The sequence below is a fragment of the Myodes glareolus genome, chromosome 17 (assembly GCF_982192425.1).
Source record: "Myodes glareolus chromosome 17, mMyoGla1.1, whole genome shotgun sequence".
Taxonomy (NCBI): Eukaryota; Metazoa; Chordata; class Mammalia; order Rodentia; family Cricetidae; genus Myodes; species Myodes glareolus.
In genome coordinates, this window is record NC_142042.1 from 42,966,452 (window position 1) to 42,981,030 (window position 14,579).

The 14,579-nt window shown below is 34.2% G+C and overlaps 1 protein-coding gene across 2 annotated transcripts in view; it reads right to left on the reverse strand.

Moving 5' to 3' along the window:
- Positions 1-3,739: 3,739 nt before the first annotated feature.
- Positions 3,740-14,579, reverse strand: part of Col11a1 (collagen type XI alpha 1 chain) — a 183,214-nt gene continuing 172,374 nt past the window's right edge. For both annotated transcript variants that reach the window (XM_048456958.3, XM_085677794.2), the window contains 5 exons: positions 14,310-14,559; positions 9,980-10,092; positions 8,887-8,955; positions 6,952-7,185; positions 3,740-5,391 (listed from right to left, as the gene is read on the reverse strand). In XM_048456958.3, the coding sequence (XP_048312915.3) occupies positions 5,245-5,391; positions 6,952-7,185; positions 8,887-8,955; positions 9,980-10,092; positions 14,310-14,559 (813 nt within the window). In that variant the 3' untranslated portion in view covers positions 3,740-5,244. The remainder of the gene's footprint in view (positions 5,392-6,951; positions 7,186-8,886; positions 8,956-9,979; positions 10,093-14,309; positions 14,560-14,579) is intronic.

Here is a 14,579-nt window from a genome sequence, read left to right on the forward strand (position 1 = left end):
ATGATCATTTTTCAGATGAGCTTGGACTTGCTACTTATTAACATGGCTTGTGATGAGGTTTGCTATTGCTGTAATATTTTTTAACCAGACAAGTAAAACTCTGCTTGTTTGGGTCTCTGTAATGACAGGTTGGTGTAGGGATTTATCACTGAACAAGTAGTTATTTATAGAGATTCTGGACTGTGCATGTCATGTGTGAGTGTTCTAGGTTACATGTCAGGAACTAATACTGTGGGGATAATAGTAATAGCAGGAAATCTATGGCTGCAGCTATTACTATTTACATGAAATGGGCTAGATATTTAGTTTATATGGTACAATTTTGCTGCATGCAGAAGATTGAGAGGATGTGGAATAAGGGGAACACTCCTCCATTGCTGGTAGGAGGGCAAACTTGTACAGCCACTTTGGAAATCAATATGTCAATTTCACCTGAAATTGTGAATCAATATACCTCAAGACCCAGCAATATCACTCTTGGGCATATATCCAAGGGATACACACTCTTACCACAAGGATATTTTTTCAACTATGTTCATAGCAATATTATTTGTAATAGCCAGAACCTGGAAACAGCCTAGATGCCCTTCTACCAAAGAACAGATAAAGAAATGTGATACATTTATACAATAGAGTACTACTTGGAGGTAAAAAAAAAATAACACCTTGAAATTTTCAGGCAAATGAATGGGACTATAAAAAACCATACTGAGTGACTTTTTATAAAAAAAAGCCAGACCCAGAAAGACATACATGGTATGTACTCACTCATAAGTGGATATCAGTAAAGCATGGTATGTACTCACTCATAAGTAAAGCAAAGGAAAACGAGCCTGTAGTCCATAACCCTGAGATTCTTGACAGAAAGGAGAACTCTAAGAGAGACATATGCGGATTCCTCTGGAAAGGGAAATAGACAAGATCTCCTGAGAGAATTGGGAATGTGGGGTAAAGAGGGAGGGTGTAAAGGGAGTGGGGAGGGAGAAGGGAAGAGGAGAGATCAACAGGATGATCAATTGGGGGAAGGACAGAGAGGGAGAAGAAGGAAAGAGATATCTTGATTGAGGGAGCCATTGTGGGGTTAGGGAGAAAACTGGCATTAGGGAAGTTCCCAAGAATCCACACAGATTACCTCAGGTAAGACTCTAAGCATTATTGGAAAGGGTTATCAAACGAGCCTTCCCCTGTAATCAAATTGATGACTACCTTAATTGCCATCATAGGACCTTCATCCAGTAACTGATGGAAGCAGATGCAGAGATCCACAGACAAGCTGAGCTCCCAGAGTCCAGTAAGAGCAAAGGTTTTAAGACCATGGTGGGAACACCCACAGAAACTGCTAACCTGAGCTAGTGGAAGCTCACTGACTCTGGACTGACAGCTGGGGAACCTGCATAGGAAAAAACTAGGCCCTTTGAATGTCGGTGACAGTTGTGTTGCTCGGGCATTTTGTGGGGTTACTGGTAGTGGGAGCAGGATATATTCCTAGTGCTTGAACTGGCTTTTTGGGGCCCATTTCCTGTACCTTGCTCAACCTAGATATAGGGGGAAGGGCCTTGGCCCTGCTACAAAGTGATATAACAGACTTTGTTGATTTTCCATGGGAGGCCTTACTCTCTCTGAGGTGTGTATGGGGGTGTGGGGTGGGGATAAGGTGGGCCAAGTAGGAGATGGAGTAGGAACTGAGATTGGTATGTAAAATAAAAAAAAGATTGTTGTTATAGGAGGCCACTTGTTCATTTCCCAGCTGCCCAAACTCCCAAAATAACCACACAGAAACTGTATTAATTAAATCACTGCTTCGCTTATTAGCTCTAACTTCTTATTGGCTAGCTTTTGCTTCTTAATTTAACCCATTTCCATAATTTTATATTTTACCATGAGGATCATGGCCTACTGACAAGGTTCCACGACATCTGTCTCCAGTTGTGGCTCCATGGCTTCTCTCTGACTCCACTTCCTTTTCCCCAGCATTCAATTAAGTTCTTCCTGCCTAGTGCTATTCTACCCTATCATGGGCTCAAGACAGTTTCTTTATTAACTAATGCTATTCACAGCGTACAAAAGGGAATCACACAGCACCTCCCCTTTACTGTTTAAATTAAAAGGAAGGTTTAATTTTAACATCAGTAAAATTACATATAATAAATTTTAATTAAGAAAACCAGAAGCTTTAGGATCATTCTCCTGAGTTGTTCTATTTAAAAAAATGCATAAGGTTTCTGAATAGAAAGTGTATGTTTATAAGACATGTAATCTCAGTTTAAAGAACTAGCTTTGCATCCTTATGTCTCTTTGCCCTCCTTGCATTTAGAGTTGAAATAGCCACTGGGAAGATGCTCAGTTAGGAGTTATTCATTTGGCATTTTTATATCTATTTCAAAGAGAGGTATATAATTATAAGGCATTCAGTAAACTATATGCATATTGATGTTTTAATCCGAGTATAGTAATAACTTTCTAAATAATATCACCAACCATATCATGATAAATAGAAGGCAGAGTGACAAAGATTTACTATGGTAGGTTTATGATTCCTCATGCCTTGTCCTGAGCATGAAAAATATCCTCAGCTACAGAGAAAGAATATGTAAAACGTATAGAAGCAGAAACTTTTGTGTGAAAAATTCTGGCAAATATATTGTACACCTATGAACACAACTTAAGAGAGCGTTCTTAAATTTTTAAAAATAAATTAACAGATTGTAAAACCAAAACAAGATAAGAAATGGAAACATTTCTAAGCTATAGGTTATTGAACACATTTTTTCTTATATATATTGGAGAAATGTATATATAATTTTCCTGTGAAGAAATTTTTAAACTAACTGTGGTGTGTGTGTCTGTGTGTATGTATGTAAATGTATGGTGTACAAATGACTATGGTATTACTGAAGTATATCTGAGAGTTAATTAATAATCATCTTTCCAGATTTTTTGATATTTTTTATGGATTCCTATAAATGATTTTTGATGAAATATATTGGCTCATTCAAAATAATCCCTTGCCACTTTATTTTGGGATTATAATTTAATTTCTGAAAGTTATTATGGCAAAAGACCTTTGTGCTATGGTGTGACCCATTCTTCCTGCAAGATCAAAATGATCATCTGTATTTTTTATTCCAGTAACATATTTATTCAAATATCATCTAATAGATGAATTTTATATACTATAATGTTATTTATTTTACAGATGAAATCAATCATAGAGAAGAGAAAAAATTTGGATATCATGTAGAAAATGATGTCCATAAAAGGAAAGAATAGTTATCTCTGTATTCATTCTCTCAGAGGTCAAATTTATTTTATTTAAAAAGACAACTTTGATATGCACTGATATGCAACATAATCTCTCATTGATATACATTGACTCGTAAATTATCTGATATATGAAAGCTTTCTAGATCAACAAATATTATTTTATTGTGATTTTAATACTTTTAAATAAAATGCTTGGAAAGTATTTTCAGTTCTGAAATCATGAACACGTTGAGTCTTTGTAAAACATTTGCTCATGAAGATATTTTTGTAACACTAAATGTATCTCCTCATTTTCTTGAAAGTAGAGTATTGCCATTCATTGCTGACTGCATTATATGTTTTAGAGCTTCTCTTTGAGGACCAACATGGAAGCATTATAGAATTTGCATCTGGATGGTCAAGGACGACAGTCAAAGCCTTTCTGTAGAAAAACGTGATTTACAACCAGTTTAGGAAAGAAAATGACCAATCCAGGTAGACAAGACTTGATTTATTGATAAAGTTCATATCTCCCTCCTCCAAAGGACAATCACAAACTTGGTTTCAGAAATAAAGAAATTTTGAATTACAAATGTTCACTTTTAAATGTCAATATTATACATTATGTTTTTGATAAATTATCAATTAATAAATGTTCCAGTGGAATCTGGTATCAGTTAATTTAACACTTCATATAAGAAATTATAATAAAACATTATTTTCAAGTCTTACATATATTATTTAAAATAGATACAAAGTTGAGTTGGTAATTTTTAAATTTTAATGCTAGTTAATTCAGGCTATGTGAAACAAAATACTTTAGTGGAAAAAGGAGGGTGGCTGACTGTTTTGAATAAATATGACTTTTAAAGCAGCCCACCCATACGTATTTAGCTACTCGATTCGTCAAATGTTGAATATAATTATCTTAAAAGGAAAGAAATTATATTTGTTGGGCAAATAAAATAATATTTGGGACTGTTATTATTATAATACTTAGATAAGACTCAAAAAGTTCATTGTTTACAAATCTAACATTGCACAAATTCATAAACATTTGCTTAGTTTCCATCTTTAATGTTTGTTGGAATTGCTGAAGCATACTGAAGAAAATGAGAGAAGATAAAGTAGAGAAATAATTGTACATAAAGTTATTTACTGGGTGGATGTTAAAATAGTTTTCCATACATACTTTCCTGTCCAAAAATATAAACTTTCTTGTTTACCATATATACAATTATCCTGTGAAATATGGGCTCCGAGAAGAAATATCTGAGGTATAGCACTGAATTAAGCATTAAAATGCATGATAATTTAGGCTGAAATTCAACAAGTTACTATCAGCAGAAAAGAGCTGATTGGCATGTGCCTGGGTTTGGCGCCATGTGTAATTTGTTAGTGCCATCAAATAACTGAACTCTTCAACACCAACATACACAAAGGCATTTTATTATTAATCAGAGAAAGGGAAATGGGGTCATCAGAAATTACAACTGTCGTCTTTATAACACTACATTTTATTGTTACCACAGTTCCACAATTGTCATGAAATTAGCACTAGGTGGGATTGAAAGTCATGCGCAAGTCTTGGAAATGGACACATGAATGACAGCATAGAACTGTACATAAAATAATTACAGTTTATTAAACACACTTTCACTATATCTTTGATAGATGGGAATGAGCACCATGTGTTTTTATGAATATATATTTTCTCTCTCTCTCCTTTTTTTTCTACAGCACCAAAGAAATCCAAATAGGAAAAGGAGAGATGATGTTTGATATCAAGAAACAGGCCTGTTGCCATCTCAGCCACACTATCTTATATTGTTATGACTATCAGAACTTCTTCTCTCTGACTTTGCCTCCAACAGGTGTCGGTGATTCCTAAACACATGTTCTCTACTGTTCTTATTCAAAACTTGCATGTGGCATGAAATGGGTTGGTGGCAGGTACCAAGGTACTTTCTCTGTTGGTTTCATATAGTCTTCATCCACATCTTAGCCAAGGAAGCAAACTGGACCAACTTCAAATCCAAACTTCTGATTCTGATCACCAAAATCATTGATCATTACATCAATGATGGGTACCTGATCAATTTTTGGAGTATTGATCTCAATCACAGTCTTTTCATAGCCTTTTCTGGACTGTAAAAAAGAAACAGAAAATTCAAGTTATGTCATCACTTCTTATTATTAAAATCCATGGTATTTTCTTTGTTACCTACATAACCTGAGCAAAGACAGTGAAAGAAAGGAGAGCACTGACAACTATGTAAGAGCTCATTTGTTATCACTGATGTCACATGATGTTTTCAACTTTGTTGACAATTATAATTTCTATTTTATTTCAATTACTCGATTATTCATGGTTAAAAGAGTATGAGTTAAAACATATAATTCAATATGAAATGTTCATATTTAATCTTACACGAATAAGAAAATCCTTACTACATTAGGTATACAGGAGCAGACACATAATTATTTTATGAGAAATCAGAATGAAGTGTGTCAGAACATGACCCAAGAATGGAGCTGTGTGAGGGTGATTCTGAGAGTTTGTGAAAAAACTCCAAGAAAACGAGACGAGAGTCTTGTGACCTCTGTTCCTCCTATACGTGGGTTTGTTCTTGGAATGTTCATTTGTGTCCCTTCCCAGATGTAGGACATTGGAGTTGGTGTGCCTTAAATTAGACATTGCTTTGGTTATTCAAAAATGTTTCCATGCAAATCCTGTCCTTGCGTTTCTTTGCAGACTGAACTCATGTGAACTTGATCATTTGATGTTGCTTAACCTTCAGAATATAAATTATCTGATGCTCTAAATAAAATTGGGTACTGCTTGAGACTTTAGTTTGCCCCATTTTTACGCTCCATTCTCCCAGGATAATACCACCCAATTAGAGTGTTCACAATCACTAAGATAACAGTCAAAACATTTCTACTACTGTATTTTAATTTTATAAACCTAACAGTGAAATACCCTGGGGAGTTTTAGAGCTTTGCTCATCCATTTCTTTTCTCTTTTTTGTTCCTCTTGGACCAGACACACTTGGCTAAAATCATGAACTCTGTTGCTTGCAGCTGAGACGTCTCTAGGCATTAACACTAAAATGAAGCATTAGCTAGGATATGGTCCCATGTGCTAAAATAAGGTTTCTTCAGAGAGGAGTGAAAATTAGCAGCTCTAAAGCTAGCACATGGATCTTTTCAAAGGACAGGCATGAAAAGTCATCTGTTGTATAAATGACATAATGTTATTTATGCCCTCTGTCATTTTAAAGTCATGGACTTTGGGAGCAATTATGTTGTTTTTATTGTTTTATTTGAGTGACTGTTTGCAATATTTTTCAGATACTGAAAGGAGACAAAATAACACATGAACTAATATTATCTTCTATTATATCTTCAAAATGAGATGTTTAGGTGTATATTCCAGAGCATTGGTGTGTGTGTGTGCGTGTGTGTGTGTGTGTGTGTGTGTGTGTGTGAGTGTACAGTGTTTGTGCACATGTGTGTGCATGCGTGTTTCTTAGTGGTTTCTAATATGATTTATCTTGATAGGCCACTGATAAGCACTAACTCTTAATAACAACTGGTATCCATTTTAAGAGAGACATCTGGTTTTGAGCCATAGGAAGGCAGAAGGCTGTCCACACTGCCTCTTCTATCCACCCAGGAGCGAAGGTAGACTGAGACTGAACTCACCGCACAGCCGTCATACAACGCTTTGATGTGTGGGTTGTTCTCATAGGACATTTCCTCATCATTGGATCCCAGGAACCGAAGTGCTTTATCATAACTTGCCGATGACATGTCATACCACGCAATTGACTGATGGCAGTTGTAGGTGAAATTTTGTCGGGCAGAGGCAGTCAGGAGTCTCAGGAATGTCATTTGCACCATATTAATGGAATTGCCTTCCACATCTAAATATGAGAGCTGGGAAGAAAAGAATAAAAACGCACATGTGGACTTTTCTTCTTTCTTGATATAAAGAATTCAACACTGGCCGTGAATGTTACTGGCAGGGCTTGGTGATATTCAGTGGAATATTATCATTTTATGAAGCAATATGACTTGCCCCAGAGTGAGAGTCTTTGCTAACAGCCCTCTTACCATCCTGATACCTCAGTTACTACAATACTGTTTAGATTTATAACAGATTCACTTTGTCTGTATTTTTGTTTTCGGATCAGTCAGTAGTATAAGAAAACAAATGTTTTATCTCCAAGAGATATTTCAATATAACTATGCATCCTTTAACTGTAAGACAGTAGTAAAGCAAACATTGAGAAATTTTGGTGTGAAATAAAGGTTGGTTTTTAAACTATTTTATTTTCAGAGATTTTATTATATATCTACTTAACTGTATCTTTAACCACGCCCCGGTCTTCTATGAAGCTTTTGTTTTTTAGAATAGATGTAAATTTGTTCATTTCAGATAATTTATAGCTTTATTTTATCAACATCATCAAGCATAATGACCCATAAAATTTTAGGCAACATTGCATCAATAATTTTTACAGAAAGAAGATATTCTTAGCTACAAATTATTATGGTGTAACATCTTTATAAAATATTTTATTTTGCATCATTGACATATCTGTGTTCTCAAAATGTATATAATCTAATATTTAGACACATTCAGATTATAGACTGAGACCATTCAAGTCTGTAGTCTCCCCCCTTAAAATTCAGTTACTTAACCCTACTAATTAACAAACTAGATGATATTCTTATGAGGTGGAACATGTATTTGAGATATGCTTTATACATAGTAAAATAAATTAAAATAAAATTAACACACACAATTCTAGATATGTACATTGCACCTGATACAAATGAAAATGCACCATGAGTATTTAGCATGTAGCTTGAGGACTTACAGGGAAATTTTACGACAGGTGGAAGACTACACTACAAGTCATTACTTAATATGCATGGGTGTGTGTACAAGTTAAGGAGATTAAATGTATCAAGCATTACCAATGGCAAGAAATACCATTTAAATTCATACATTAATAAGTAATTAATTACCAAGATTAGTGAGAAATTTTGAGAAATTCCTAATTAATTAAAAATTTATATTTTAACAGCTTTTAATATGATTTTAGTCAGGGCCTTAATCTTACATTATCTCTAGCAATTATTAAGTTGAATTTTTAATCATATAGCAATATTTAAGTGAAAAGGAACTTCATACAAATGAATGGTCATTTGGTGACAACATACCTGAAACTATCAATGAGGGGAAGGAAAAATCCCAATTTCCATAAGTTCTTATGGAAATGAGGAACAAAGAATAACTGGGTTTCAAGTAGACATAAATTAAAATGGGTAAAGTCAGAGATAGTAAATAGGTGCTGGGTTTTGACTCTTGCTATTTTTAGAAAAAATAATCTATGATGTTAAACTGAACTTTTCATTTAATTATACTTTTTCTGCGGAAATATTTTGAGTTATTTTGATTCAAATCTTTAGGCTTTAAGATACTATTGATGACTGAGGCCTCCCAGACTGGCAAATGAGGAACCGTACTGCAAGCATCATTTGTGTTTTGGCACTGAACTTCAGAGGACAAATAGTTGGAGTTTCACCTAAGGAGTTTGAGCTTTTGTTGCATGTGGAGGAACAACCTACCAGTTTTCCCCTCTTAAATTCACTGTACCAGCTTCCTGGTTTCTCCTTTGGCCATGATGAAATTCTTACCTGTTGTAAAAGAATGAGGGAAAATGATGAAAACTTTGTTCACATATGTATCAGATTATTGTACTAAGTTTAGGAGGCTAAAACATGTTCGAAATCCTATAAGGTTTATATTATACAAAATGGAATCCGAGCAAACTTCAAACTAGATGGAAGAAATAGAATGAAGACTGAGTCATTTGCTTCCTGATATATTTTCTGCCGAAAAATAAAGGGAGAGACTAACTCAAAAAGAATGCTACAGGATATTAGGAAACAGAAGTTATATAAGTGATATCTTATGTATTGTGTAAGCAAGATCTCTTATGTCTTCTCCTAGGGAAAAATGTGTCCTGTCAAACAATCTCAAATCATAGACTTTTCTTCGCAAAAGACTTCCCACACATAAAGGTAGAAGTAATTTTCAACCATCTGTCTGTCCACAGTGCTTACTAAGAAAAATGAGATTTATTATCCTACTTAGACAGTATCAGAAAAATATAATTATGTAAGTTGAGTATACTTCTTCTTAATGAATATCTGCCTGTATCTTAAGAGATACACCGCAAGTGTCCATAACTGTGAGGTAAAAATCAAGAAAATTCTTTGGTAAGACTAAGTATTCAAAAATGTACATAAAGTTGGCATATGTTCACTGAAAGAAGAGATTAATATTTTACAAAATATTGCAATTTGGGCATAATATGCAGCTGCAAGTTCTATCAAGTAATAATTGGGCAGAGAATACCATGCACGCTCTAAGATCTGAGAATCAGCTGTGCTGTGTCATGGAAAGCCATAGAATTTTTTGAGAGCAAGCAGGTGCTTAAAGAATACATCTGGGTAAAAAATAAAGGAAAGAAGGGTCTGTAAATCGTGTGCATTAGTTTGGTGCCGTATTCATATTTATGCAAATGAAATATTCTAATTACCCTGAAAGAAAAGCAGATAAATGAAACTACTACAGTATAATTTTCCTGTTTATTTAAATATTGCAAAAACATGGCAGGAACTGTCAACATCCACCACCAAACAGATTGGTACTTACTCCCTCAGATTTTCTGTCTGGATAGATGCAGGTCTCACCGCCAGCTGTGAAATTACAGTAAACTTTGAAGGAATCTCCAGAACAGCCTTGGTTAGGATCAATCCAATATTCACCTAGAAGTTAAAGCAATAACATCTCATATATAAAGTCGACAGCATCAAAATGAAAATGAATTAGATATGCAATTTCATGCTTTGATTTTGCAATATATCAGCGTATATTTGAGTAGAGTTATTTCATGTCACTTTTGCTTTAATTATTTGTAAAGAGTCTAAACAATCATTCTGGAATAATCATTTTAATTCTTAGCATCACTGTCTGTTTAGGATTCAGTTTAAATGTAACCCTTTCAATTATGAACATTATGGTTAACCATTCATATTAAATCTTCATTCAAATTAGAATCAGGTGCACTTGAGCCCACATCACACATGTATCATCATATTTTAGTAATCCCAGGTTTGTAATCAGCATATTTTCATGTCTAACAAAAGAAGTTGATTAATCCACATTACACTGGGAGTTGTAACATTATTTTCTATCAAAATTTCTTATAGTAAATACATTTTTTAAACAGCATCCTATAACAAACTTCTTTCTGCTATTAAAGCGATTATTGAAATGTTGTAGAGAAGACAATTATGTTAATGACTATTATTTGGTGTTCTGTGACTGAAGATGGTAAATAACGAGAGTAATATAACATTATTCTTTCACTAAACACTGCATTTTTACTCAGGGTTATTAGAAGATAAATTATATATGTGGTGATTTTTTTGCTCTCTTCCTGCAATACTTCGATTGCTACTTCAGATAACGTAAGATTTGAATTACAGCAGTCCACTGGTTATGAAGTTAAGGTTCCGTGTATAAACTGAATGTATGTGTTTGTATACATTTGCACATGCATGTGCAAGTGGGTGGAGGAAAATGATAAATGTTGTGTGTTTTCTTCTATCGTTCCACCGTTTGCTTTGAGACAGTCTCTCACTGAACCTGGAGATTTTCCATGTGGCATACTGGCTGGCTAGTGAGCTCCTGGGGATCTCTTGATTCTTGCATACTGGATGGCTAGTTGGCTTCTGGGAATCTCTGGGCTCTTCTACAAAATTAGGGTTATAGATCCATAACCAGTATTTATGGGAGAACTGGACCTAAAAATTCACATCATACTTATGCAACATATTTACCAACTGAGCTATCTCTCTAGTCCCATTTAAAACTTAAGAAGTTCAAATTGATCATTTAGTACTGGGACATTGAAAAATACAGTATCAACTAATTCCATGCTATCTACACCTGAAATAATTAGATGAAGTTCCTTAAATTTCAATAGATCTATGTTTTTCATGTAACTTGAATACCTAAAGAAACAAATTATTCACATTTTTTTTCTGAGCACATTCACATATGAAACAAGTCAAGGTCATAAGGAAAACCATGCAAGTAAACAAAAATAATCCATGATTTTTGTACTCACACTATATTTAATATTTTGTACACTTTTAGGGATATACAATTTTGGATTTCATAGGAAAAAATGTATCAGTTCTTTCAATTTGATTAGTTCTTTCCATTTCTTAACAGTGTCCTTAAATACCTTTAAATAATACAATTTTGTATTAATAGATTAATTCTTAAGATATATTTATTCAGTGAAGGGGTTGAGTATCAGGTCTGGAGAGGTGACTCAGCACTTGTAAGCACTGGCCGCTCTTCCAGACGATCTCATTTATTTCTCAGCATCTAAATGGAGGTTCACAACCTTCTGTAGTTCCAGTACCAGGGCTCCGTTACACTCTTCTGGCCTCTGTGCCATCAGGTATGCATGTGGTTCACATATGTATGCAAAAATACTCAAGCATATAAAAATAGATAAAAACATTAGAACATTAAAGTGTTTCCATATCCCAAAGATACTATGTTCAATTTATTTCTAATTTATATATCACTTGGTTAAGACTAATTTTTCTGTAAATTTTGGCATCATCATTTTGTTTTCTATAGAATAGTCTATCAGCTCCTTAATCAGCCTCCACTGATACTGCTTTGTGCTCTTTTGATTTGCTACAAATCACTTAGGAGACTCTTCTCCACTGCTTAGCCTTAGATTGTCTTTTTTGGTTTTCAAAAACATGAGGGTCTTGCTACATCATAATTTTACAAAAGTTTGCTACATTTTTCCTAGAATAATCTTTTGATTCTCAGCTTGACTGATAATCTCTTTATAATATCAGAGGAAATAAAATCTTCAAAGTTATTGGCTTTATTTTGATCCAAGTAGAGTCATCTTCTTATTGCATGGGTTCATGCTATTTTCATAACAAATATCATAATATGCTATCTTGTATTTTCCTATGTATATTAGTTAGATCATCTCCAGCTTTTCATATATATATATTTGTAGTGTGTGTGTGTGTGTGTGTGTGTCTGTGTGTTTGAGTCAGGGTTTCTCTGTAGCTTTAGAGCCTGTCCTGGAACCAGCTCTTGTAGACCAGGCTGGCCTCGAACTCACAAAGATATGCCTGCTTCTCCCTCCCTAGTGCTGGGATTAAAGGCCTGCGCTACCACTGCCCAGCTTCTCTAGCTTTATATTTATATTTTATAATTTAGTTTTAAGTTCCTGAATGTAGAATCATTGTTCAATAATGCTCATAAATATATAACAAATAAAGACAATCTCATTTAATTAGAGCTCTAAAGTACTAAAAGTACTAATGAAGTGGGGTGCTATATAGAGATTACTGGAAAGCATAGCACAGAGGCAGATCAACATTTCTGGACTTTACAGTATTTTTCATTTTAGTTCTGCTTCTACATCATATGTGGTTCATAATACAGGTTCTCATGTTTACACTCAGTGATTAGTCTCACATGATTAAATCATCCACTGAGTTTTGAAGTGTACAGTTTGCATGACAGAGTCATAGTCATTTATATTCATTTCAGAATACAATGATTTTGGCAGTTACCTATTGATTGCCAGTGATTTTCAACAGGGTAGCAAGAACCATTTTCTAGCATGTTTACTAGAAAAACACACCATCTCTTTGCGGAAATGATGTCATTTAAAAGTAGAAACCTCTTTACAAGTCACTGCACTAAATGTTATATTTCGAAATAAATACCATTTAAGAACCATGGATACTTATTTATATGGAATTCAATTAGTATGTTTTTGTGTTAATGGACTATTCTTTAGATAATACGATTTTGTGACTTTTTTTAAATAGTGTGCCACTTGTGACTTATATTTGACTCTTCTGGGAAGTACTGAGATATGTACACATGAGTTTTAATATTAATTTAAAATCAATCATGCAAAACAGTACTTTCCTGGGAGTAAAAGAGATATGGGAATATATCAGAATAAAGAAGAAGACCAAGAATTGGAGAAATATTTACTACTCAACAGTTTGATAATTAGATGACTTTACCAACTTTTCATCAACCCCCAAATTGTTCATTCCTCAGAAAGTAAAGATACGAGTCATTTCAGGTTGTCAGCACAGTAAAATATTATTAGTATTAAGTGAGTTGGTTGTAGCTGTTCTGGTTATGTGTGAATCAAAGGAAAATGATTTTGAAAAGAGATTTAGCTTTATTTTATTTCTATGATCATTTTGTCCGAATGTATGTATATACAATTTGTGCATGCTGATGCTTGTGGAGGCCAGAATTTCCAAGAATCATCTGGAACTGGACTGACAAACGGTTGGGAGCTACCATGTGGGTTCTGAGAACTAAGCACAAAACTTTTGCAAGAGAATTCAGTGTTCTTAATGCCCTCCAGCTCTGAAAACTAAATTTTTGTCAAAAGCCATCAAGATTTTTAAATATTGCATGGAAGAATCTCTTGGATACAAATATTCAGCTGTTAAGCTACTTAATCTTATACATCTTATTCACATTAATGTACTAAATCCTATTAGCATATCTGTATTAGTTAATACTAATGCAATCATTTTAACATAAGATTAGTCATTAACTCTGTAAGTTAGAAATACATATAGTGGCATGAATGTTTGTGCACATATAATATTATGCAGCGAGTCATTTACATGGCCAAATATATTTGTGCTATAGATGAGGATTCAAAATCGCTGCAAAACTTAATGAAACATGATATTTTGGAGAATTTTCCAGAGCAATTCTTGGGCTGCATGGTGTAAATAAGCTTCCCTCCCCATCTACAAGGCTATAACTGATAGTTATTTACTTTAATTTTATTTAGAGACTATATTTATTTTATTAATAATAATAAATATGCTAACAAGGCACTGTATTGGCTGAGCAGCCCAGGGCATTCGCTGAGTTGTTATTGACATACCATCTGGGAAGTCTGGATGGCTAAGCTGCAGGTCTTTGCATGTTCGTGCTGGATTCGTCTGCGTGCCCATGGGAAACTTCATATGTTCAATGTCTTGTTTCAGAGAATTGAGGGAACCAAAGATTTCCTCCATTCCATCTGCATAGTCAAGAATATTATCACCTGCATCGGCCTGAATGCTTTCCGTATGTCTTCTTGTTTTTTTAGGTGACAAAATAGGCAGTGGCTGAATAACTTCTCCAGGGGGACCCTAGAAGGGAATTAATATGA